Here is a 27,395-nt window from a genome sequence, read left to right on the forward strand (position 1 = left end):
TTGAGAATTTAATGTTATATTTTTAACTACATACATTAAATAATGCAGGCAATTCTGAAATCGATTAAATCAACCAAATGCAAGCCCATAATGCAAACAACAAAGCACACAAATCTGCAACTCCCATACTCACCAGAGGAAAGTTTGGCAGCAGTGAGGTCTATAGCACCATCGGGGGATCCACTGAGATAGTCATAGTTATTCTTCGGATCGTAGGAAAGCAGTTCTACATCTGTCAGGTTGGTTTCAGACAATGATGCTTTTATGCCATTCATGCCTTTGATACCATAAATTCCAGCATTATCATACTGGGAGTGGTCTTCTCTATAGCCAAAACGGTTGTCAGGCTGGGTTGTAACTGGGGGCTGTGTTCTGCAGCTACCTGTAAATGGCAGCTTGTAAATGACATTGCAGCATACACTCCTTCTACCAGCTGTGAGGTCGACAGGAATTCCATCATCCTCTACAACAGTTGTGACCACCCCTGGGCTTGTGCTGGACAAAGCTACCATAGCTCTCATTGGCTTGTAGCTTGACAGATCCATGGCCCCTGTAGCCTCTAGGGAAAGAACAGGACCTCCATCGGTGATGGCTGCTGGGGCTGAAGTCATTGGCTGTTTAACTCTTGATGAGACAAGGGCTCCAAAGGACAGATTAATGGGAATGTCTTGATCTGTGGATGTTACAGCACTGACTATAGGCTGAGAGTTCACAGGTCTGTATACAATTTGTGCTAGCGGTTCAAATGGTTTGTATGTTGTGAGAGGTAAAGGTAATGATGTAACAGGGCCCTGTAAATCAAGTGGTTTCTCTGCTGGAGTGTTGTTATATGATGCAATAGTGGCGGTGCATGTGACTATTGTGATGCTGTCAGTGACAACAGACAGTGTGGTTGCAGGGATGATCTCTGAACTAAGATTTACTATCTCTGGCTGCACTGCTGTGATTTGGCGCCCACTAGAATCACTTGAAAAAGACTGTCGACATGACTCAGGTGGTGTCAGATCCATCCCTTGTTCAGTCATCTTCAAGCCAGCCTTCATAGTACGTAAATCAATAACATCACCAGGATATATTATCTTCCCATTTTGTTTTGGCAGAGGTTGGACTTTAACCATGTCTGGGTGTATAGTAATTGCAACACTGGGTGGAGAGGGCTGTGAAAGTCTTTCGTGAACAACAGAAACAGTGGTCCTCTGGACTTCAGTGGTAACCACCTGAGTGACCAGACTAGGGAGGCTTTCAGGAGGTTGACCTGAAGTGGAAAATGAAGAAGAGTACATGTGACTCATACTAGAGACAACCTTTTCTGGTCCCCGAATCTCTTGGCTCTCAATAGACTCTTGTTGAATTTTAGTGATGGTGACTGGAGCCACAGGTACACCCTGTGCAATATCATGTGTAGTGGGCATTGAAGTTCTTCTACGGTAAGCCTCAGTTATTATTTCCACAGGCCTATCATATTCTGATGAATAAGGTAACATTTGTGGTTGGCGTTCAGTTGAAGGAACAGATCCTCTCCGGTAGGGGACTTGGACACCATAACCATCAATAGGAATATCTTTTTCAGCTGGCATAGATACTACCTGTGCCAGAGCTAATGGTTGCTGCATAGCTATGGATTCTCTCCTGGTGGCAGCAAATGCCTCGGTTGATATCACCTGAGTGGGCGTTTCATACTCTATGGGATAAGTAAATATCTCACTTGTGGTGTATGTTGGCTGTACTATTGAGGATATAGATGTCCTCCTGTTACTGGTGGTTTCTTCACTTGTAATTTCTCCAACTGGCATCCCAGCCCCTGCTTTAGGCTGCATAACTGATGATGGTATTGAAACTCTTCTTACATCAACATCATGTGCTATAATCTCTGTAGGGGTCCCATGCTCATATTGCAATGGTCTGGTTTCCAGTGGAAGTGTTGAATGGGACATAACAGAAGGTGAAATTGCTCCATAGACCTGTGGTATATATGTTACAGGTGGTACCTCTGGCTGTACTGCCATTTGTTGGACGTCCATCACAAAAGGTGATTGTGTTATTTCAGCTATGACTGTAGTTGGCGGCATGACTGTGTCTTCTTCTGCTGGAGTCAATTTAGCTTCAACATAAAAAGGATCAATTACTGGGGGAACTTTTGCATCTCCTGGTATTCTACCAGCAGTGTCTGTTGTAATAACAGCAGGTACAACATGTGGTCCTGGCAAAAATTGTTGCTGTGTCACCACAGGCAAAACATCTGAAGGCAAGTCATTTTGTGGTACTGATGAGAGTTCAGCAATGATATGAGTCCCTTTAGGCAATTCTTGCTCTGTAGAGTAACTTCCCCTTTCAACTACTGTAAGTTGCTGATGAACAGGAATTACTTCAGGTGTTGGTGATCTTATCATAGCTCCCTCAGTGACAATGACATCAATGAGCCTATCCTGTTCTTTATGTGGAACTTCTATTTCAGCTGCAACTTGTGGATAAAGAACAGTCGAGGGATCTGGAGCTGGTCTGTCCAGGGCAACTAGTGCATGTAGAGGTACATCAGGCTGCAGTGGTACAGCAACAACTTCTATTGGTGGGTGTTGCTGAACAGGTACTTTTGATATTGGTGGATGAGGAACTAAGGCTTCAACTTTTGTTGGAACTTTTGTGACCTCCGTGTTTAGATGCTGAGCAACAGATGGTACTTGTGCTGTAGCTTGGACTTTTACTGGTTGAATGAGAATGTTTGTTTCTGGGGGCATTGTGACAACCTCAAGTATTGTTTCAGGTGGTGGCAGTGGCTGAGTAATTGGTCGTTGTTGTAAATATGCTTTCTTAATTGGAAGAGGTACACTGTGTACTTCAATGGATGTGTCCTGACATGATGGCACTGTTATGACATCAGCCACACGTGGTAGTGGTTGCACTGCAGATTCTTTGGCTTCCACAGCTGTCACTACTTCAGAGGGTGGTGCTTGCTCCAATGCCACAGTTGCAGTTACTGTTATGGGAGGAGGATGTCTGACACTAGGGACAGAGGATCTCCTTACTCCAGCCTGTGCTGAGAATACTTCGCTGGGTGTCTTCTGCTCTGAAGGTGTGGTCCGCACCCCTGAAACCTTTGTAGATGGGATGGACCCTCGTCTTACAGGTGCTTGAACTGTTATGCCCTCAGTTGGTGAGCCAGGTTCAGATGGAAGGGTTATTACCACATAGGTTTGCAAACATTTGGCATGTCTAGGAGACAACGGGGACTTAGGAGATGTTGCACCCAACTTAGACTCCACTGGTCGTGTCAGGCTGAGTGAGAGAGCATTTGGAGGTTCTTTGGTCCTAGGTAGAGTTGCAGCTTTAGGGGCCACAGGAGGAGGCTTGACACTCTCTCCCGGCTTATGGCTGAAAACTAGCCCAGCGGGAATTGATATGGGCTTAGGTGGTATTGGTGGAGGAGGCTTGGTGGTTTGACTAGGGCAGGTTGTCTTAACAGAAACTTGTGTTACTGTTGTTGTAGCAGTTGTCACTACAGTGGGAACTGGTGGCTTTGAATAAACAATGGGCTTGGGTGATGTAATAGGAGGTGGTGTAGGCGTATCTGCTACTGGTATTTCTACTGTGTCTATAACTTTTGTCCCTGTCATGGTTTTAGGCGGAAGTGATGGAGCTGAAGATACTGGCACTGCTGACACCACAGTGGATAGTGAAGCTGTATCGGTACAGGATATATCTGTGGTTGTTTGACTACTTTGTGGCAAAGAAGCAGTGGGAGCTATTGACCCTGTACTAGCTATATCTTGAGTTTGTCCAAGTGATAAGTTTTCCACACTAGGAACTATGATGACAACATGCCCTTGCCTGGTTTGGGTTACTATTTGAGGAACAGACATACTATCTGGTGGCATAGCTTCCATTCTTGGCTGTATATCCACAACTACAGATTGCATTGGCTGACTAGCCACTGTGGTTTCCATAGGTATGGTAGTAGGCACAGTGGGAGTGACATGCTGGACAGTCCTTACAGGCAGTTGCTCTGTGTGAGGTTCAGGTAATGAAACTGAAGTAGAACGAGGAGGAGGGGGTGGTGGGACCTTCTTTTTGACTATAGTAGTTGATGCTGGAGCTGGTGCTGATGCTTGGGGTGCTGGAACTACCACTGGGCTCATTGATGGGAGGGCTCGCTGTACAGGGATAGAGTGTACTACTTTAGCTTGGGCTTGAGCTGGGGTAGTCACAACTGCTGAGACTGGTAGTGGGGTTTGTGTAGAGATTGGGCTTGTAGTTGAAACCAGGTCAGGCATCTGGACTATCACTGGTCCAGGTCCTGAGGCCAAAGTGCCATAAGCAGAAACAACATGAGCTGAAGCTGGAGTGGACACTGCAACAGGCCTAGCTGTAACCAGGGCTGTAGGCGGAGCTGAGACAACAACAGGAGCTGGACTTCGTCCTGAGACCTGTGTAACAGTTGCTGAGACAGGTGCCTGAGATGGAGATGAAACCAAGTCTGGCATTTGGACCACAACAGGTTCAGGAGTGGGCATATCCACTGGGGCATGAGTTGAGAATTCAATGGCAGAAGCCTTAACTTGAACCTCTGCAGCCATTTGAGCTTTGGATGGATCAGACACCACATCTGGTATGGGAACTATAACTGTAGTTGTAGTGGGATAAGAGATTGAGCCACCAGTGGATGGTACTGATGAAATTGTAATGGGCGATGTTGGTGAAATCTCTGAAGGTGACTGCATTTCAAATGAAGGTGGAGGTGTTGGTGTAGACAAAGGAATTGAATCTGATGAAAGTGGTGTCTGAGCCTGGAATGAAGATGAAGATGTAGCATTAGAAGCTAAACTGGAATCTGGAGTAGCTGGTGAAGTTGGAGGTGACACTGGTGACACTGGGGAAGGTGTAGTTGTCAGTTCAGGAGCTGATATTGGTGTTGGAATAGGTTTTGGCTCTGGAATTTCACAGACTACACAGATAGGGTCCATTTCAGTGGTGTCAGACAGAGGTGGGCTTATGGATGGATCTTTAGTGTCAGAGTCATCACTGGGAGTAATGTCAGAGGAAATACCAATGCCATACTCATCTGCAAGACTGTCATCCTCTTCTTCCCCAGATGAACACTGGGTAATCTTAAGGTCTGGTATAGGGAACAATGCTTTTCTGAGTGCAGGATCTTGGGGAACCATAGGCCTAACAAAACTTATAGCTCCACTAGGAGTACTGGGTACAACAGTCACCTCAGGGCGCTTAGGCGGTTCAGAGGGGCGTGGTGGAGCTGGCCGTTTCTTTTTCTTCATTGAAGCTTCAATGGAAGGTTCAGTGACTGAAAGAGGTACATCAGTTTGCCCAGAGAGGGGTGTCTCGTCTGTGGGCATGGTTACTACACAGCTCTCAGCAACTGAGGAAGTCAATGAAGCCCCAGACAAGGAATATTCCATGGCAGTCTGAGCTTGTTCAAACTCTTGCTCTATCATCATCAATTCCCTTTTTTTCTGCATCATCTCCTCATAAACCTCTTCTGGAGACCTGAGTTTTTTGTGAGATTCAGCACTAGAATCCTGTTTGGCTTGTTCCTCTTGGAACTCACTCATCTTAATTTCAGGCTCATCAACCAAGGATTCATAAAGATAATCCTCTATCGCCATTCCTCCATAGAGTGGTTCTATATCGGGTGGACTCTCCCCTGGAATGGCTTTGGTCTTTTGAATTATTTCTTCATACGCTTCTTCAGCGCTCTTCAATGACCTTGTCACAATATTTTCCTCTTTAAATGGATCAGAAGGAATATATGGTATTACTGTTGGTGATGGCTTACGTCCTCTCTGTACAGCTCGCCTAGCCTCTGGTTCTGATTCTATGCTGGCAGAGTACTCAGAGCCAGATGTTCTATTGGTTTCATCTATTACAGTGACTTGCCTAAGATCTTCTGTGGAGGAACCATCCTCAGTTGGAGACAGTGGTTGGCCATAACCCCTACGTTCATCTTTGTCATTCCTAGACTTATCCTCCTCCCTCATTTTCTCTTCCTCAGAAGAGTCTTCAATGGTGGGTAGTGGCTGGGTCGGCTGCCTGTGCTTGCCTTTGCGATGCTGTTTGTCCCCCCTAACTTTCCTGTGACTAGGGCTGCTATCACTATCCTCCTCCAGAGAGGATGCTGATGTAGGTGAAGATCCTGGTGTAAAGCTAGATGCCTGAACACTGGATGATCCCTTTGACAGGGATTCTGTGATGCTCTCTACTTCTTCATCAGTGCTTTGTCTCTGTCTCATGACTGGAATAGCTTTCTTCAAAGTAGTGCTCGTTATTGTTTCAGGGACATCTTGCGTAGTTGCAGTGCCTGTTTTTGGGAGAGCTTCTCTGTCTGGGCTGTCTTTATTATCTACAGTACCTTTTTCCAACAGTGTTTTAGCTGTCACTGAAGCATTATCAAGCTCAGCCTCCTTGATATCCTCCTCATCTCCCAAATTCTTTTCTTTCTCACCTTCTGAAAGAGACATTTCTTCTTCATCACCCATACCCATTATCTGCTTGCGGATAAACTCCTCATCTTCAATAGAAGAGTCAGCGCTTTCAGTTTTGATGTCCTCACTGCTGGATGAAACATTTGTCACCTTCAACCTCCTCCTCTGAGCTTTAGGTGAGGGTGAGGGCGTGAGCTCACTTTCACTGCTTTCATTCATTGCTTGGAAACTAAGACGCCTTCTCTCTGGTTTAAAGTCCTCCTTTACTGACTTGGATGGCTCTGTATCAGTAGCCACCTGCCCATGGTTTAATTCCTGTGTCATGGGTAAAATCTGGGGCTGATCTTCATAATGTTCTGTGACTTTGGATTCAAGCTCGGTAATTATTACAGGGGAAACTTTGCTTTCCAAGATAATTTGCCCAGAAGGTTTTCTCTGTTTCATTGACTCCCCTGTCATTTCAGCTTGTTCCTAGAAATGGACAAAAGAGATAAACAGCCTGACCATACTGCTTATTATGTTATTATTGTTTTTTTTAGAAAACATTAATTTCAACACAGCCAAGAATTTGATGTATACATGTTTTAAAGACAACACTGTTATCTAATTACATTACATTACAAGTACATTTTTAATGTCTCTCCATGGTTTCAATTTTTCTTATGCAATTTTCCTTTATCATATTAAACTAAACATTTTTTTAAAACAATAATTATTTTAATTTCATTCTTACCTTTATGGTGATGTCCTTTGTAGATACCGGTTGTGTCTCTGAAGTGACACCCACAATCTTTTCAGCCAGCTTATCGGCCACTTTCTTGATGTCAGCTTCTATCACTGGTTCTGATACTGGTTGTAGTTCTTGTGACTTTGATTGTACCTCATCTTTAGGTAAAAATTTTGTTGGGTCTGTTGATTTGATTTCTGGTTTTGTTTCAGGTTCTGTAACAACTCTAGCTTCAGCAACCTCCGCAGCAATACAGGAGGTGGGTACAGCTGTAGCCTCAGTCACTGGGACAGTAGAAGCTGCTGACACACGTGCTTCAGCTTTGAGTTTTGGAAGGTCTGTTTTAGATTCTACAGCTCTGGGAAGCTCAGTCACACTTCGCTCGCTTTTCACTGCATTCTCATTATTTTCCACTGTTACAGTCTTGGAAACGTCTGTGTTTGGAACTTCAGCTAATGTCTGTTCCACAGGGGTCATACTTGGGCCACTGAGTTCTCCTAAAGGATGTTTTTCTTTTGCAACAGGTGAAACCTTTGACACTGTGGTTTCGAGCTTTATTTGTGTGGAAGCTGCAGTAGCTGTAGTTGGTTCTGCTTGAAGCTCCATCTTTGATTCTGGAGTTGGAACTGTTGTTTTTTCTTTGATGGGAGCAGATGTGGGCTGTGATTTTGTGGTTGCAGTTGTGAGGTCTGCCTTTGTGGGGGCAGTTTTGGGCTCTGCCTTTTTTGTTGGAGGTGTGGCCTGGGTCTCTAGCTTGGTAGATACAGGTGAAGGCTGGGGAATCTTTCTGGAATCTCCCAGTTGTCCCGACAAAGCCCGCTGAGTCTGGCAATTCAGGCACAGCCATTCCTTCTGTAAACACACAAACGCAACACACGTTTTGTATAGCTCACTAGATATAACATCTTGGTATATCACATATACAATTTTCAAAGATATATTCATATATGATCATCTGATCACAAATGAAGACCTAGGCGATTCGAACTTATCAAACAGGTTCTTGGTAAAGCTATTTCACACAGACATACTCAGATCTGATTATTATTGTCTGCAGTAACACACATTATTTATTTAGCAGGATAACTGAAGGATTGTGCTATTTCAGGCTGTACACTGATGTCGTGCTTGCATTAGTTGACAAGGAACAGTTGCTTGAATTATAATTTACGACTGTGGCTACCAGGTTATAAGTAACATACAATCATATTCATACAGTTGAACAGCACACCTGAGGCTTTTGTCATCCATTACTAGTATGGTTCACTTCAATTTGCTATTTTCCAGAATTGTTTACTGTAATGTTTTGTTGTGTGTTTGTTAGGGAGGAAGTAATTCTCCCTGCAGATTTCTTGTTTCCAATAGGATTCTTTGACAATTCCCTCACAACAGTAGACCATTCTCTGCTATATACAGCAGTAAAATTTTATGCTTTTGTTCTTTTTTTTCCCACACGATAAATCTTAATCTTTATTAAGATTGTAACTTTAAAGTTAATGTGATTTAGAGAGTGAAATATGAATTAGAAATCACACTAACTCACATATGCCATGGCCATGTGTTGCAGTGCATAATAATGTTTACATTTTCAACTACAATAGACTTTGACATGTAATACACATATACGGTAGAATACAACACAGTATATTATGCTGACTAATACCACAGCACTCAATGTAACAGAAATTCAATATTCAACATATGCCCACTATCACCGCCAGACAGTAAAAAAAGCATTTACACAAAATAAAAAACATAAATAACATTTTCAATAGAAGCTTTTGGTCTCTCATATTAACATGCTCACTGCCATTATGCTAGAACTTACTTGTAACACAAAAATGAAAATGCTTACCTTGCAAAAGAGCTAATCACATTTTACAAACAATGCTATCATTTTTAAAAACTGAATCCTCCGAAGACACATTTTTATTACATCTAAGCTCCATTAATGAGCAGTTAAGGAATAAAGGAAGGCATAATCTGTCAATGGATAAAACAGCGTGTCTGTTGCAACCTAGCAGACCAAATCACAGCAATGCGCTTGCCTCTGCAGAGCCAGGGAGAGCAGTTCTGATACACGGAACAGAGGAGGAGATAACATCACACACATATTTAGTCTGTGAATCACAGTAAAATTTTAGTTGCTTTACCATTTAGATAAAGCATTAGAACCTATATAAATACAATACAGGTTATTTATGGAACTGCAATGGGCACAGCTGCACATAATGTTCATGAAGTTTATATAAAAATATGTCATACAACTCTTCTCCAATGCACTATACTTTATTCACTAAATGTTTTTGGCTATATTGCCTTCAACAGGGTGGCATCATGTCATCACGTTGTTAGCAAGTTACATTAGGTAGAATCATGTGATTAACATGCCATCAGTACTGTCTGTACCGTGTATGTACCATGTTCTGAATATACACACTGTCTTGGTGTTTAAAAATGATTCAGTGTGCATTGACCTAAATAATTATCATAGCTCATGGGCTCATGTGTTTTAGTAAGTGATAAAATCTGTCCTCTGTCATACTCTGGTTCAGGCCTGATCTTACACTCCAGCTGTGTGGGACATTTTATTATTGTCCCCAAAAACAGGCCCAATATATCACACTGGTAAAACTTGTTGTTATTATAATGCTATACACAAGGACAAGGCTAGAGGGAACACTGAAATTGTATTGCTTCAAACTTCCCACTGTCAGAGTTATTTAGACAGATGAACTGTTTGGGAATAAAAAGTTGTTAGGATACAACTGCAAATGGGCTGGAAATATACTTCAAGTGCTGATAACCTACCCCGGGACTGTGAGCAGAAGCAAAATTGCAAGAAAAGCATAGCATGCTTATCTGCACAGCTGTAAAATGATTTCATCGAGTGTCAAAAATGAACACATAACTTGACTCGGCAGGAAAGTGAAACACAACTAATTGATACTGAGATGCTTTTGTTTGGTTGTGGTCAGGAATTATTAATTATGTTTGTTTCTAACAGTAACAAACAAAGCTTCTTCAGCACAGTGCATGATGTTGATAATTGTGTAAACCATAAAATAACTTAAAGCTCAAGCTGTTGTAATCTGACACAAGCTCAGCTTCACCAATAGATTTTTTCATCATGAATTAGAGTTTCCTAAATAAAACAGTAGATTATTTAGGCTCATAGTTTCCAGGTAATCTGCATTAAACATCTGTCAGTTGTATAATTACTACTAGGATGTAATCACAGCTAACGAGGAGTACTCATCTGTCACATAATTAGCAACGTCGTGTCACTGCTGTTCATCTTATAGATTGGAGAGGCAGCTTATTGATGCTATCTCTAAAGAAATGAAAATACAATGAGTTATACGTGTATATAATTGAAATTATTTATCATGTTTATTATTCGATAAAAAGTAAAACAATTAAATTCCCATTCTACGTTCATTGTTCACATTTCTCTATGAAAAGTTGAATGAATTTCACAAAATTAATTGTCTATCTCTGCTGATAAGTGCACACTGAAATTAACACATATTAACAACAAACAGGTAGTTAAAAAGAAATAATAATAAGTAGTTTAAAAGAAATAATTAAAAAAATAATAATAATTTGCATAATTCATTAAACTCTGTGGTCTACTCTCTATTCTACGTCTGCTTCCATCTAACAGGATACACCTAAAGGAGCTATCTGCAAATGCTGATAGAGAAGGATCAAACACCAGCTTTAGCAGATGGCTGAGACATCACCACTTATTTCTGATAATCTGCTGTGCTCTGCCTAAAAGGACGAACTGAGAAAAGTATAAAAAACATAAGACATGCATTTTAACATTGTGCATTTTATGGCAAATGATGTTCAAATACATCAGCAAAGGCAAGCATTTGCAATCCTACCCGAAAACAAACTGAACCATTGATAACTAACTAAATTCTAAATCAGACTGCAACAGTAAAAAAGAAAGAAAACATCTCAGTCATCAGAAGGACCTAACATCACATCACATTCCCCTCCAGCACCCATAACTGCAGTACATCCACATAGTCTTAGAGCTATGCAGTGTTTGGAAAATTGCCATCATCCTTTTGTCTAATTAAACCTGTTATGTGAGTAAAGAGCAGCAGCCCCAAGCAGCGAGATGTAGGAGAGGCTGCTCCTCACGATTAGCCTGTGAGCTGGATTACCAGACCATCACAATGACAGCAGTCAGGAAGTTGTGCTCCTGGATGTGTTGAGCTTTATAAAGAATTTCCCAGTTCACTTCATTCACAGCGAAATTTAGCACGTATGAAGCACCTTGGCAAAGAAGTAATTTACACTCGGCACAGATAACCTGAAAACGTCTTAAAAACATTTTTATTATACCTGCAATCAAACTACACAGATGTGTTTGTTGGTACTCATATCCTAGATACACATTTGGTGCCTTTTACTATCCTTTATAGATAACTGACAAGGTAATAAAGGTTTTTTTACTATCAGCACTGAGTATGATATGGTATATGTTGTTTAACAAAGACATTGCATAGAATTTTAATGGCCAAGCACCTATCAAGGTGCTGAAATTCTAAACAAATATATACCCATATATACTACATAACTAAGAAATTTTGTTTGTATTATTTAAATCTACACCGCACGCACGACACTAGTCACTGGGTATCCAGATGGTCCTGAAATTTACATTTTATTATAACTAGGCTGAAAGGATGACCTTTGGGCTGTGGACTGCATCATTATTTTTCAGCCTCTCTTCAGTGCTTTCCTGCTGTTAATACTGGAGCTGGTAAGTTTATTATTGATTTTCTGGCAGATGCCTTTGGCACAAGATGTAGCTGGCTAATATACTTGGCTTTCAGAATCCCCCACAGAGCAAAACTCCTTATAAATCAAGCCCTCTGATAATAGAGAACACTGGCCCACTAATCTGTAATAAGCAGAGAGTGCAGAGTTGCAGATCAATGCAGTTGCCTTTGATGGCAGGATACAATGGGGTCAAGATTAGGGTAGAAGAGGGAGTGAGAGGGTGTGGCATGAACAAAATGTAAACACACATGGAGATGAGAGCCAAAAGGAGGTACATTAACAAAGCTGAAGCTCCTAGATCCCTTCTCTTCTGACATTAATCACAGTATCTATAAAATGGGGAATTTTTTTGCCTTTCACGGTCAGATGTTATGTATATACCTTATGAAGTTGGTTGACTGTGTTACACATTGGCCCAAAGTTTGAGGTGCACATGTTCTTGCATGAAATGTTTTGTCAGCTGTGAAGGACAGTTAACATTATTTACTAAAGAAAGTTACAGGCCAGAGTCTGCCTGATTATTGCCATTAAGGATGGCATTGTATAGCAAGTATGGACTGTATATCAAAATGTGTTTCTTGCTCTTATACAGTCTATAGTTTCAACTGGGCATAGTCCAACTCCTGGACATCTTCCATGAGCGGACCAATCAGAACAGAGTCGGATGGGCGAGTCTTAATGACACAGGAGCTCAAATAAACCTTTTTAATCTCAAGGCCAGAAGAGCTGTTGCATAACAAGGCATTACACCATGCATTTTCACTTTTTAAACTTGAAAATCATATATATTTTTCAATGGAGCCCCAGAATAAGATATAAACCCAAAATTAAGCATAATATAACCATTTTGATAAAGCGTCAGGAAACTATTTTTCGTATTCAGGGAAATATATGCAGCTTGAAAGGAACATGTCTCAGAATCGCTATCATGTAAGAGCAAATAGCGTAATCTGTATTTGAAAGTGAGCAGTGCACAAAATGGTAAACTCTGACTATTGAATATTTATAACCAATTGTAATGCAGCAGGTACTGTAGGTTATGCTTGGTCTCTCCTCAAAGTGTTTATTGACTAATCACAAACATTGCATTGTCACTAAGTGCATTGGGGGCATCTCCTTATCATGGGGCCAACAATCTTTTTTCTGGTCCAAAGGAGAATAAGTGTTGCATGCAGACCTGGTGTGTATACTTACCACTATACCAAAAAAAACCTGGGGGCAAATTTAAATACTTCCAAAGTGTTACATTGCAGGTGTAAAGGCACCCTGAGTTTGTGCATCAGAGAGCATCTGATGAAAGCCTCAGTCTTTAATGGAAAAATTGGATTGGATTGAATTGGAAAAATTTGACCTTTTATCTTTGATGAACGCACCCAATTCCACCAGTGTGTCTATCATATCATACACTAATACCTGAAGACTAAATATAAGGTGAACAATCCTTTTAATAGAAACTAATGAGCAACTGAGGAACTATTGTTCCCTCTGTTTCCTCTGTCACACATAAAGCTTTAGCTGGCAGAGCACGACACATGTGTGTCCTACTTATCAGACAACAGTCACTCCCAGGCTTTTGATGACATCAGGTGAAGCAGAACAAGCAAAGGGAAAAATGGATAGACTTGCTGCTAGGCCTCCATTTACCCATCTAAGTGGCCGCTTCATCTTTTGAACCTTACCAGTCCTTTTCATATTTTAAAAGGAGAAATTTCTGTCCCCCCCCTGAAAACCCATGTATAGACACAGCCCCTTTAAATAAAGTAGGTCAGAGGACAGCAATAAGTATAGTGGCTCATCCTATCCACTTGTATTAAGCCAAGCTATTTCTGTTTTCCTCGGCTATTAAGAGGAATAAATCTATGTAGTACACACACAGCAGCAATCATCCACGCTTGTCCCTTCAACCATCCAACCTCTACCCTTAGGCACCTCCCTCTCGCTGGTGTCCACACAAAACGTGAGAAGTGTCAATTACATAAGAGGCACATCTCAGTGTTATTTCTCCTCAATAATATACTATTTGGCCTAAGCATGTGGCAAAAAAAACCATAATGCTCATATTGAGTCAAAAAAATCGGTTTTATTGTTTACTGACAGTCAAAAGAAAGCAAAAGATTCTTATTCTCACACTCTCATACAAACAACTGTCTGCCACAAATATAGGTCTCCCTATTGCAAAACATCAAATAAACACATCATATTAATAAATCCATCTGTTGGATTAAATGTAACCAAATGTTTGTCACGTTTAAGAGGGACACACAGCCTTAACCTTATTAAAACAACTCTGACTCTTGACTGACATAGCACATTACTGAATTGTAGCCACATTTTAAATTCCTGCTGTTTAATGTATCATTTAAGCTCATTTAAACTGCGCAAAACCATCAAAAACAGCATTTTAGCACCCAAGATATGAAAAGACAAGAATATGCAACCTTGCATTCACAATGGCCTATATGCATGTATGGGTAAACCACGAGGAAAGGTACACATGTGTACTACTAAAATAAGGAGGAAATAGTTGAATTACATGAAGCCACTGATCTGTGACAGAGCAGATGGCCTAAAAGGAAATGTCTGATGCTCTAATGTACTGCACCGTGTTGTGTTAGACTTAATCCGTTTCACCTCTGCTTATTGGCATATCACAAGGCTTTGCCATCTCAGATCTCTCATGGGGTGAGATTCCCTGGCCTCTGGTTTGCTATGGCAGCAGATCCCAACTCGCTAATGCTGTTGCACAACCCTCAATCACGTTAATACATTTTCAGTGCCACCGGTCTGCTGAAGCCCTCTTCTCATGAGCCATTATGTAATCACTTGGGCCACCACGTTGGAGGGACAGCCACAACAGTCAGCTAACATATCGCCTGTTTTTCTATTTGTTTGAGATCTCGATTAAATTATGAAATTATGATGTGTTTGTTGCATATGATTGATTTATGTTACTATTTTAAATAAAGCTATAAAGAAGACTTTTACAGAGCCAAAAAAAAATAAGATGTAAGATTGCACTTACCACAGCTGTATGAGGCATGGGGTTAAATCCACAAAGATTGCACACAGTGTTCTTGCATTCAGTGCAGGTGTTGTAATTAGGAGGTTCCTTAGAGCCCATGTTGAGTTTGACCTTACAGAGTGGACAGGTGGACAGGACTGCTTTAGGAGCAACTTGTGTCAGTTGTGGAGCCTCTGGTGGAGCCTCCTCAACTTTGGCCTGTGCTGATTGAATAGACTTGGTTTGTTGAGGAGGCTCTGATTTCTGCACAACGGGTAGTTTGGTCTCCTTTGCTGGGGGCATCTTAGGAGAAACCGGAGGTGTAGGTTTAGGAGAGACGGTGGCTGTAGTGGACATCTTACGTGGAGTAGGTGGTGTAGTTTTAGATTCGTCCTGAACAGCTGAGGTGATCAAAGTAGATGCAGAGCTTAATATAGATGAACCAAAACCAAACATCTTCCCAGTTACTGACTCTGCAGACTTTGCGGCAGGTTGTGTTTTAGGACTACCGAAGCCAAAGAAGCCTCCTGACTCCTGTTTAGCAGGCTGAGCTGGCGGTGGTGCAGATTTGACAGGAGGGGTTGCAGATCTGGAAGGCTGTTGTGGTGGTTTTACAGCCTCTTGTTTTGTAAGGTCTGTCTTAACATCTTGCTTAGCATTTTGAGAGAGCTGTACAGGTGGTGATTTTCCAGGAGGCCGCTGCTGAGCGGCCACATCCTGCACCTTTGCTTTTTCAGTATCTGAAAGGACGTCTGTCTTTTGTATTGAAGTTGACAATGGGGCCTCAGCTTTGGGAGTTTCTTTTTTGTGGGGAGTTGCTTGTGTAATGTCTGTTTTGATTGCTGTTAGTTCTGTCGATTTCTCTTTCTGGCCTAAAGTCAGCTTATCCTTCTGTTCAGAGGGAGAGGGTGTAACAATCTTGCTTGGGGAGGCCTGTGGTTTAACTTCAGGCGGTCCAGTAGACTCAGAAGCTCTTAGTGCTCTCTGCATCTGGCAGTTCAGACAAAGCCATTCCTTTACCTAAATGATCAAAAAAAAATGTATTATATAAATGTTAATTAAAAAACAAACAACACTGGCACTGGCAGCTCCTCCTTGACAGGCAAATCAAGGAGCACCTATTTTACAGGGAAACTGCCAAATGTTCTGTAACAATTTTGAGGATAGTTATTCACTGATCATTTATTTTCTATAGTGAAAATAAAATATCATCATCTTAATGTAAGTCAGGCATTCATAATACAGACAAAGTAGAAAGAATAAACATGCTGTAAAACAATGAGTCCAGCAAACCAATGTATCTCAAAGAGTGTTATCAATTCAAATGATCAACATCAAAATAATATTGGTCTAAAGCTTCTAGGCCTGAATGTGACCATTATACATTTAAAATTATAGTAACTTAAATTCAAAGTAAATAATCACAGTTTTTTACCTCTGCCACATCTGGCATTGGATTAAATCCACATAGGTTGCAGACAGTAGTCTTGCATTCAGTGCAGGCGTTGTAGTTGGGAGGATCTTTTGTGTCCATTTTGAGTTCAACTTTACAGAGTGGACAGGTGGTCTGATCTGCTTTTGGAGCACCTTGTATGTCCTTTGGTACTTTGGGGGGCAGTAATGGAGCTTTATCTGCTTTAACTTGTACTGCTGAAGGAGTCTTTTCTTGCTGTGGTTTCTCTGGTTTCTTCTCCTCAGGTTTCTGGACAGCAGTTGGCTTGATGTCCTTTGCAGGTAACATTTTAGGAGAGGCAGTTGGTGTTGCTTTAGGAGACACGCTGCCTGTAGCAGACATCTTACGTGGTGTCGGTGGTGTGGTTTTAGGTTCATCCTGAACAGCCGATGTTATCAAAGTGGATGCAGAGCTTAAGAACGATGACCCAAAACCAAACATCTTTCCTGCTACTGACTCAGAAGACTTTGCTGCTGTAGGCTGTGTTTTAGCACCACCAAAACCAAAGAAGCCTCCTGATTCCTGTTTTGCAGACTGGGCTGGTGGTGGTGTAGATTTGGCAGGAGGTGCTGCAGCTTTTTGAGGCTTTTGTGGGGATGGCTTTCCTACTTCTGCATTTGATGGAGGAGCAGCTTTAGCAGGAGAAGTCACAGCTTTTGGGGATTGTTGCTGGGTTCCACCAGGTTGTAGTTTGGGTGTCTCTCCAGCTGGCTTTTGGGAAGCCAGTGAAACATCTGTCTTAGTGATAGTGGATGGAGCAGTTTGGTCTTGCAACGAGGCAGCTGTAGTAGCAGTTTTCTTTGTTGGTGGACTAAGGGCTGGAGATTCAGTTTTGTTGGTTGGGGCAACATTACTAAGCTGATTTTTGGGTGTTACTGGTTGTGGTGTGTCTTCTTGAGAAGGTGACATTGGGGCTTCTTTTTTCTGTGTGGTAGCGGGAGCCTCTTTGCTTGGTGATGGTTGCAGTTTTATCATCGGTAGACCTGGTGGTTCAGATGCTCCAAGGGCTCTCTGCATCTGGCAGTTGAGACAAAGCCATTCCTTTACCTGAAGAACAAACAGAACATATGAGTAAGAGTGTTTGCATTTACAGAGGTGTTTAAAGTACACAAACTCAGTACTTAAGTAAAAGTACAAAAGTAAAACCCACTAAGAATACGGTGTATTTTAAACAAAATAAATGTGATGTTGTTGATAACATAAATGTTATATTTATGTTACATATACAGTATGTAAAAATATAGTTCAGATTTGTTTGACAAATTCTTAAAGGTGAATATTATGCAAAAAATGTGTTGTTATCTATAGATGTGTGGAAGAAAAACAACAGTTAGTTTAACTTTTATGTAGTGACAGGAAGTTAATCCTTAAATGATACGCCAGCATTTTATTAATATATAATTACTTTTACAGCTATCTAATTTGGCAAAATGTAACTAGTATCTTTATCTGTTTGTTGATATCCATCCTTTATGTGGAAATGAAACTACAAAAATACCAAGGTACCGCCCAAAAAAATAATTCAATATCCAATATATGGACCAAAATGAACCAAAATGACAGAAATTAAAATAAAGAAATGAAGGAAGTATTTGATGATTTATTTACCTCCACTACATTTTGCATAGGACTAAATCCACATTTGTTGCATACAGTGGTTTTACATCCAGTGCAAGTGTTGTAGTTGGGCAGATCCTTGGACCCCATATTAAGTTCAGCCTTACAGAGCGGGCATGTAGACTGGCACTCTGTGGGACCGGTTTGTGGGGCTTCTTGCGTTGCAGGCTCTGATGGACCTTTTACCACTTCAGTCTGTCCTGATGGAGGAGCCTTGGCCTGTTGAGGTTGTTCTTTGGGATTTTCCACATGTAGTTTTGGTACAGCAGGAGTTTTGACCTCCTTTGCTGAAGTCAGCCTCGGGGAAACTGGGGGGCTGGACTTTGGAGATGCTGACATCTTCTCAGACACTTGAGCCGGAGCTGACATTTTGCGGGAACTTGGTGGTGTTGTGCGGGACTCCTCCTGAACTGCAGTTATCAAAGTGGATGCTGAGTTGAAAAGAAAAGGACCAAATCCTGATATCTTCCCAGACACTGCTTCAGTTGTTAATGAGGCAGCACGTTGAGATTTAGGACTACCGAAGCCGAAGAAACCTCCTGATTCTTGATTTGTTGGTTGTGGTACTGATGGTGTGGATTTTTCAACAAGATCTGTGTCTTTGCTCTGGGCTTGCTGGGGCTGTACTTCAGCGGATGGTTTGACTGGTTCATCAGTTGATTTCTGAACTATTTCAGCTTTTTCCTCTTTCTTTACTGATACTTCTTGAATTTCACAAGAAATTGCTGAAGCAAGATCAGTTTCCTTCTGGAGAGAAGTTTCAATATTTGTCTTAACCTCAGGAGCCTGAATGGGTATTGATTTACTAGGGTGTGAAAGTGGAGTAGCCATCTCTTCAGTGGGAGGTACAGTCGGAATTGGAACATCGTTGGTAGGTGGTAAACCAGTTGTCTCTCCTTTTGTTGGAACTGAGCCTGTGGCTGCAGTCTCTTTTGCGGTTGCTAAAGCAGTAGTTGACACTTGGGTAATATCCATTTGAAGTGGGAATTTGGTTTCCTCTTTCTTTTGCAGAGCACTTGGTGTTGGAGTATCCTTTTGATTCTTGTCTGGCACGTCCGCTTTCTGTGTGGAAATAACATCTTTCTTTTGATTACTAACAGCATCTTTAGGGGCAGCAGCAGATGTGGACACTTTGTTAGGCGATGCCTGGGGTTTCATCAGTGGAGGCTCTACCAATTCGGTTGCTGTGAGCGCTCTTTGCATCTGACAAGTCAGACACAACCACTCATTTACCTGTGGGGAAACCATAATTTGAGTAAGCATGTCTGTAAAAAGTCAAAATGTTTGTGTGATAAACGTAAAGTATAGTGCATTACAAAAAGAACGTGCAACACCAAAGTAATCTTTAAACTGACAGAATCTGTTTTTAGTATATAGTAAATATCATATCAAATGTAGGAATATACATTAAGTGAATCTCACTTACTTCTGACACATTTGGCATTGGATTAAATCCACACTGATTGCAGACAGTGTTCTTGCATTCAGTGCAGGTATTATAGTTGGGTGGATGCTTAGACCCCATGTTGAGTTCAACCTTACAGAGTGGACAGGTAGACTGGCCTGGTGTGACAGTGGCTTGGGAGGCTAATGCAGCCTTTGTATGCTCTGATGGTTCTTTGTCCACTTTTGCCTGCACCAATGGGGATGTCTTGGACTGTTGTTGTGGCTGTTCCGTTTTTTTCTGTTCTTCTTTTTTTTGCAGAACAGGAGACTTGATTTCTTTTGCTGCAGACATTTTGGGAGAAACTGGTGGAGTGGTCTTGGGCTGGTCCTGAACAGCTGATGTAATTAAAGTGGATGCAGAACTGAAGATGGAAGAACTAAAGCCAAGCATCTTTCCAGACACTGACTCTGCCGGTTTTGCAGGTTGACTTTTACCACCACCAAAGCCAAAGAAGCCACCTGTCTCATGCTCAGCTTTCCTTATCGGGTCTGGTGATTTGTTAGGTGCTGATGTTTTCTGGGGCTCCTGTGGCATTTTCTGAGAAAGAATTGGGGTGGCCTGTTTCTGGACCTCTGGCTTGTCAGCAGCTGTAGCTGGCTGTGTTACAGATGGTTTCCTCTGAGGTGACTCAACTGGGCTAATGATATCTTTCTTTTGGGGTTTTGCAGGTTTCGGGGAGGGGATAGAGGCGACTACTGGGGGCTGTGTTCCAAGCGCACGTTGCATCTGGCAGGTAAGACACAACCACTCCTTAACCTAAGAAAAGATCCATTAAATACTGTTAGATAATCTGTGTATTAATACTTTTCTTTTAAAGTCATCATTACCAACAGCTGTTATATAGCACAGAACATCTAGTAAACAAGGATGTAATTGTTTAATATTTCTGTTTAGATGTTTATTTAGTCTTACCCCCGCTTCATTTGGCATCGGGTTAAATCCACACTGGTTACAGACAGTGTTCTTACATTCGGTGCATGTACTGTAGTTGGGTAAATCTTTGGAACCCATGTTGAGTTCAATCTTACAGAGTGGACATGTGGACTGGGCTAGTTTAACAGGTTTTGTGGGAGCTGCTGGAGCCTTTGAAGGCTCCGATGGGGCTGTGTCCGCTTTGAGCTGTTCTGATGGAGGTGGCTTGGTCTGCTGGGATGGCTCTATTTTCTTTTGCTGCTCTAGCTTCTGTAAAGCAGGTGACTTCTCTTTTGAATGAGACATCTTGGGAGAGACTGGTGGAGTAGACTGGTCCTGAACAGCTGAGGTTATCAAAGTAGATGCAGAACTGAAGATAGAAGAACCAAAGCCGAACATCTTCCCACTCACTGTCTCTGATGGCTTTGTAGCATCAGGCTGAGGTTTAGGACCACCAAAACCAAAGAAGCCTCCTGATTCTTGCTGTGTTGCTGCAGTGGCATTACTCTGCTTACGTCCGGGTTGGCTCGCCTGATCTAGTGGTCTCTCTGGACCTGTCTTCTGTGCCTCTTGTGTTTTTTTATGAGGTGTTGGACTGGCTTGTTTTACTGGTTCAGCTGCAGCTTCAGGTTTGCCAGACTTCACTGATGGTGTTAACTGTTTAACCTGTGATGAGATCGGTTCTGATTTGTCTTTTTTCACAATGGGGCTTGAACTGTCTTTCTTTTGAGGTGTAGTTGGTTTGGAAGAATCCTTCAACGGGACTGAAGCAGGTGAAGGAACTTTACTGGGTGATGTTTGGGACTTCATTGTGGGAGGCCCTGAGGGCTCAGATGCTACAATTGCTCTTTTCATTTGACAGTTAAGACATAGCCACTCCTTTACCTAAAATACAGCAAACATGTAGTTATGTATTGCTGTGGAATTTGGCTTTGGAAAATAAAGTACATTTAAATAAACATTTAAAATATAGGGCAAATCAAAACACTATATAAAGAAATAATATCAGAGCTGCTTATACTGCATAATTAGTTCACTTACCTCTCCAATAGGCATGGGGTTAAATCCACATTGGTTACAGACAGTAGTCTTGCACTCAGTGCAAGTGTTGAAGTTCGGAGGGTCCTTTGAGCCGATGTTAAGTTCAACTTTACACAGTGGACATGTTGTCTGGCCTGTTATCGCCTTTGGAGGCTGTGATGGTGCTTTATCTTCTTTGCTCTGAGGGGATTCCTCTGTTTTTTTATCCTGGTCTGAGTTCTTAACAAGAGGTTTGGGCTCCCTTGCTGGTGACATTTTGGGAGAAACTGTTGGTGTACTGTTTGGAGACATCTTGCGCGGAGCTGACATTTTGGGAGACACTTGTGCTGGGGCAGACATTTTGCGAGAGCCTGGTGGCGTGGTGCGTAAATCATCCGGAACTGCTGATGAAATCAAAGAGGATGCTGAGCTGAAAATGGAGGAACCAAAACCAAACATCTTCCCTGTTGTGGACTCTGTTGTTTTAGATGCATCAGGTCCTTTCTTAAGACCACCTAAGCCAAACATGTTTCCGGACTCCTGCTGTGTATCTGGGGTGACCTTACTCTGCTTTGGTTCAGGTTTAGTTGTTTTCTGACTAGGAGCTGGGCTAGTCTGTCTGTCACTTTCTGGTCTTTTAGTGGCCTCAGCTGTCTGTGTTACTGTTGTAGGCTGTGCCCTCTTAGGAGAACCTGGTATGGGACTCCCCTTCTTTTGCAAAGTATCAGACATTTGAGCCTCTTTATTTAGAGGAGCATCACATTTTGATAACTCCTTCTTTTCGAGCGTTTCCCCTTGAGCTGTTATCTTCGAATTCACCACAGATGGAGAAGTCTTGCTAGCTGCACCTTGTGGTTTCAGTTGAGGTCCTGTAAGTTCAGATGCACTAAGAGCTCTCTGCATCTGACAGGTCAGACATAGCCATTCTTTTACCTGAAAAAATGAAATATATGAAATTAAAATATGAAATGAAATGTACTACTACATAGTTCACAGTCTATCCTTAGTTAGCTATATATATGTTACTTTTATCCATCATAATTATGTATTTTAGTGTTATTTCAAACTAAATTTTTAATCTTTGTTCTTATTACCTCTGTCACATTTGGCATTGGATTGAATCCACACTGGGTACAAACAGTGTTCTTGCATTCAGTGCATTTGTTGTAGTTGGGAGGTTCCTTGGAGCCAATATTAAGTTCCACCTTACAGAGCGGACAGGTAGATTTTCCTGACTTGGGAACACCTGTGGAAGCAGATGCATCTTTTGTAGGATCGGATGGAACTTTTTCTACTTTGGCTTGTAGCAATGGAGAGGTCTTAGGCTTTTGGACTTGCTCTAGTTTTTCATCCTGCCCCTTCCTCTGAGTAAGAGGTGATTTTGCTGCCTTTCCAGCAGGCATCTTGGGAGAAACTGGTGGTGTTGATTTAGAGTCCTCTTGGGAAGCTGAGTTTATTAAAGTGGATGCAGAACTGAAGATGGAAGAACCAAAGCCAAACATCTTCCCACCTAGTGATTCAGCGGGCTTTGCAGCATCATGTTGAGATTTAGGACTGCCAAATCCAAAGAACCCCCCAGATTCTCCTTGTGTAGTTGAGGTAGTATCACGTCCAGCTTGACTTGTCGGGTGTGATGGTTCCTGAGGACCTGCCTTCCTGCCCTCCTGTGGAGTTTTCTGACCAGGAGCTGGCCTGACCTGTTTCTGAATCTCTGGTCCTTTGACTTCTGCCTTTTCTGGCTGCTCTGTTGGTGGTTTTCTCTGAGGAGAGCCTGGCGCAGAGATCACCTTATTTTTAGATTCAGAAGATGGAATGTTTTTCTGTTGAGGTTTATCCGGTTGGGAAGTTTCCTTCTTTAGGGTTTTAGCATCTGCGGTGACTTTATTTGGTGAGGCTTGTTGTTTCATCATGGGAGTTCCTGGAGGCTCAGATACTCCTAGAGCTCTCTGCATCTGGCAATTCAGACATAACCACTCCTTCACCTATATTAAAGCAAACAGAATTAGGCCCATGTTGTATATAAAATCATTCATTACATTATGGTGATGACTGTCAAATATGTATATATATATAATCTTACTCTTACCTCTTTATCATTTGGCATGGGATTAAATCCACACTGGTTACACACTGTCTTCTTGCACTCCGTACACATGTTGTAGTTGGGAGGATCTTTCGAACCCACATTGAGTTGGAGTTTACAAAGAGGACAGCTAGACTGGCCTGATTTGGAAGTGACTGGGGAAGCTGATGACTGAGTTAGAAGCTCTGATGGAGTTTTGTCCACTTTCGGCTGTACTGCTGGAGAGGCCTTTGCCTGTTGGGGTTGTGCTGGCTTTTTATCCTGTTCTGGTTTCTTGGCAGATGGAGAGTCCTTTGGACCAGACATTTTGGGAGAAACGGGTGGTGTAGTTTTAAGCTCATCCTGAACAGCTGAAGAAATCAAAGTGGATGCAGAACTGAAAATGGAGGAACCAAAGCCAAACATCTTCCCAGTTACTGATTCTGCAGGCTTTGTAGCATCAGGCTGAGGTTTAGGACCACCTAATCCAAAGAATCTTCCCGAATCTTGCTGTGTGGCTGCAGTGGCACTCCCCTGCTTTGGTATTGGTTGGCTTGTCTGGTCTGGTTGTCTGTCAGGACCTGACTTGCGACTCTCCTGAGGTGTTTTCTGACCAGGAACTGTACTGACCGGTTTATGACTATCTGCTCCTTTAGCTGAATCAGCCTTGGATGGCTGTGCTGCTGGTGTTGATACCTTCCTCTGAGGAGAGCCTGGTGCAGAAGTATTCTGCAATGTAGGCTGTTTTGAAGTAGTCTGTTTTTGTGATGAACTGGTCAAATTTGCATCTTTCTGAGGTTCAGTTACTCCAGCAGCGCGTTTCACCTGGCAGTTTAGACAAAGCCACTCCTTTCCCTTAAAGATACAACATATATCCATATTATACATGCACATATTGGAATAAATACAAATCACAGATACAACTAAAGTAAACAGCCAGTGACAACAACTTAGATGAATGTAGCACTCCATTCAGCTTAGTCCTTGCTTGTGCTTTTGGTGACATTCACCACAGTATATCATATTATAAAGCCAAGTGACAGTAATGACAATGCTTCAGTGGTTTAGATTTACAACATTAACTTTCACAGAGTGCTTGCAAAATGCACAGAATGACCTCTTCATCCTGATCTAGGTTCACCACTGCTCTAGCCATTAGTTTAAGCAGTATCACAAGATCAAATAGCCTTGGACTATCCTTGGCAAGGTAGCCTACAAACTGTGAATTGAATTACAGAGTCAAGTGTCAAGTCCTTTGTGCTTCAGATAGCCTGGAAGATGCTATGTCAATTTATCATGTCTGTGCGGTATTATCTACAAGATAATCCCCATGAGGTGTGTGTACTGCATGTGGGGTGTTTCTGCATATATCTTTTAAGGTTGGTTTCTTTGATGATAAAATACAATTTCAACAATTAGCTGAATAACTAGGCAAAGGATAAAGAACAACTGACTTAAAACCCAATATAACAGCAATGTCATTACAAAAAATAATTTGTTTTTCATTCACTTTCAAAACTAAAATGAATGTGTGCTTTTTTTATGGAAGTGTAACCGTCATCTGTCAGACAGTCTAACCAATAGTCTCACACATACATCGTGTAGTTTAGAGAATTCTTATAATCCTACCTCTTTAACATTTGGCATGGGGTTAAATCCACACTGGTTACACACAGTGCTTTTGCATTCAGTGCAGGTATTGTAGTTGGGACGATCCTTAGTGCCAACGTTGAGCACAACCTTACAGAGTGGACAAGTGGATTTGCTTGCTGTAGAAGCACTTTGGGAAGCCGCAGCGGCTGTTGGAGTCTCTGATGGAGCTTTGTCCACTTTGGTTTGTACTGCAGGATGTGCCTTTGCCTGGTGAGGCTGTTCTTGTTTCTTGTCTTGCTCTGGCATTTTGGGAGACGGTGGTTTGGTCTCCTTTGTAGACTGCATTTTGAGAGACGACGGAGGTGTTGTTTTAGGCTCATCGTGAACAGCTGACGACATCAAAGTAGATGCAGAGCTGAAAATAGAGGAGCCAAAACCAAACATCTTCCCTGTCACTGACTCTTCAGGTTTTGCAGCTCCAGTTTTAGCACTACCAAAGCCAAATAGCCCTCCTGACTCCTGCTGAGGAGCTGGGGTAGTACTGCTCGGCTTGGGTCCAGTTTGACTAGTCTGGTCTGGTTTTTGAGACTTTGACGTTGTCTGGGTCCCAGGTGTCATTTTCTGAACAGATGCTGGGCTGGCCTGCTGGCCAGGTGCTTTAGCAGCTTCACCCTTGGCTGGCACTTTTGTCGATGCAGGTTGCATTTTATGAGTTGAATCTGGTGCCGGCATCTCTTTTTTGACAGGCGCAGCAGGAGATTGTTGAGGAGCAGAAACTTTGTTGGGCTTTTTCATGGAAGGTTCCACTGGTTCAGCAGAACTTTGCGCTCTCTGGACCTGGCAGGTGAGACAAAGCCACTCATGCCCCTATAAAGAAAATAACAAGATATATACAAACTGACAATGGTACAATAAAAACATCTATGCGTGGTAAGTATGTGAACCTTTTGGGATTTCATGTTTTTCTGCATTAATTTGTCATAAAATGTGATCAGATTTTTTAAATACTCTTGACGTAGATGAAGATCAGATTATATTTTATGACAAATTAATACAGAAAACCCCGAAATTCCATAAGGTTGACATACTTTTTCTTGCCAGTGTATGCAAACATCATACATAATGCTGTTATACATGTAGTTGATAACCTGCTCAAAGAGTTTAAAAGCCCTGAAAAGAGTGTTTTGTATATGAATTATTTTTTATATTATGCTGCAAACATGGTTATTTGTACAATAGTTAATCTAAATCTCACTGTAGATGCTATAATAAGTTTAATTTTAAACTACTCCAACTGAGCTGACTTTTCAATTATGAATCAAAGCTATATAAAAGCTATATAATTATTAGATAGTTGAAACAATGCATACTCTGGAAAAATGAAAGAAATTACATTAAGCTAAATACTGAGACACTACTCACATCACAGTCTGGAGGACTGAAGCCACACAAGCTGCACACTTCCGTTTTGCACTGTGTACAGGTTTTATGGTTCGGTGGTTGCTTGGTATGCATATTAAGTTCTGTTGTTTTGCACACTGGACAAAGGGACTTGGCTACTGCTTTCGACTGACTTTCAGCCTGGAACTTGCCAGATGTGCTGGGTCCTTTAGGTTTAGCAGAACACTGCTCCTGGGGTGTAGTCCTAACACCTTGCTGTCGTTCCACTTTAGTTGAGCCCTGTTGTTGCTGACTAATTTTTGGTGACCCCTGTTGCTGCTGTCCCACTTTTGGTGACCCTTGCTCTGACCCATTTTTTTGTGGCCCAGCCTTTGTAGACCCTTGCAGCCTAGTCTTTGTCGGTTGTTGTTGTTGTGCACCAGTCTTCTCGGGTCCTTGTTGTTGCATTCCGGTCTTAGGTGGACCCTGCTGCTGAGTTGATATCTTTGGAGATCCTGGTTGTGCTCCACTCTTAGACAGACTCTGTTGTTGAGCTCCTGGCTTTGGTGAGCCTTGCTGCAGTAGCCCCCCAGGCTGTGTCCCTGCTTTTGGATCAGTTTGCTGCCCACCAGACTTGTCTGGTGGTCTAGCCTGTCCATTGCCATGCAGCTGTGGTGATCCTTGTTTAGGAGAAGACTGGCTCTTTTGCATAGGGGAACCCTGGCCTGCTTTCTGTCCTTGCTGCTGCTGAGGGCCTTTGCCAGGGCCTGCTCCTGGTTGCTGTTCTCCCACTGACTTTGCTGACTGCTGGGGAGGTGGTTTCTGATTTTTATCTCCTTCCCCATCATCTCCAAATAAGCCAAATTTATTTACAGCAGAGGACACAGCATTGAGGGGATTGGCCCCGCTAAGGAATTTGGAAGAAAACATATCGGGGTCTTCCTCC

At 42.1% G+C, this 27,395-nt stretch overlaps 1 protein-coding gene across 1 annotated transcript in view; it reads right to left on the reverse strand.

The window, feature by feature from the left end:
* pclob (piccolo presynaptic cytomatrix protein b) overlaps window positions 1–27,379 on the reverse strand; it is a 48,698-nt gene extending 21,319 nt beyond the window's left edge. The window contains exons 1-13 of the mRNA XM_026365380.1: window positions 26,492–27,379; window positions 25,106–25,936; window positions 23,501–24,331; window positions 22,509–23,396; window positions 21,436–22,347; window positions 21,097–21,279; window positions 20,395–21,033; window positions 19,462–20,238; window positions 18,027–19,268; window positions 16,401–17,465; window positions 14,987–15,985; window positions 7,168–8,013; window positions 134–6,905 (exon numbers count right to left, since the gene is read on the reverse strand). Of these exons, the coding sequence (XP_026221165.1) occupies window positions 134–6,905; window positions 7,168–8,013; window positions 14,987–15,985; window positions 16,401–17,465; window positions 18,027–19,268; window positions 19,462–20,238; window positions 20,395–21,033; window positions 21,097–21,279; window positions 21,436–22,347; window positions 22,509–23,396; window positions 23,501–24,331; window positions 25,106–25,936; window positions 26,492–27,379 (16,873 nt within the window). The remainder of the gene's footprint in view (window positions 1–133; window positions 6,906–7,167; window positions 8,014–14,986; window positions 15,986–16,400; window positions 17,466–18,026; window positions 19,269–19,461; window positions 20,239–20,394; window positions 21,034–21,096; window positions 21,280–21,435; window positions 22,348–22,508; window positions 23,397–23,500; window positions 24,332–25,105; window positions 25,937–26,491) is intronic.
* Between the last annotated feature and the right edge of the window lie 16 nt (window positions 27,380–27,395).

This window comes from Anabas testudineus, chromosome 6 (assembly GCF_900324465.2).
Source record: "Anabas testudineus chromosome 6, fAnaTes1.2, whole genome shotgun sequence".
Lineage (NCBI taxonomy): Eukaryota > Metazoa > Chordata > Actinopteri > Anabantiformes > Anabantidae > Anabas > Anabas testudineus.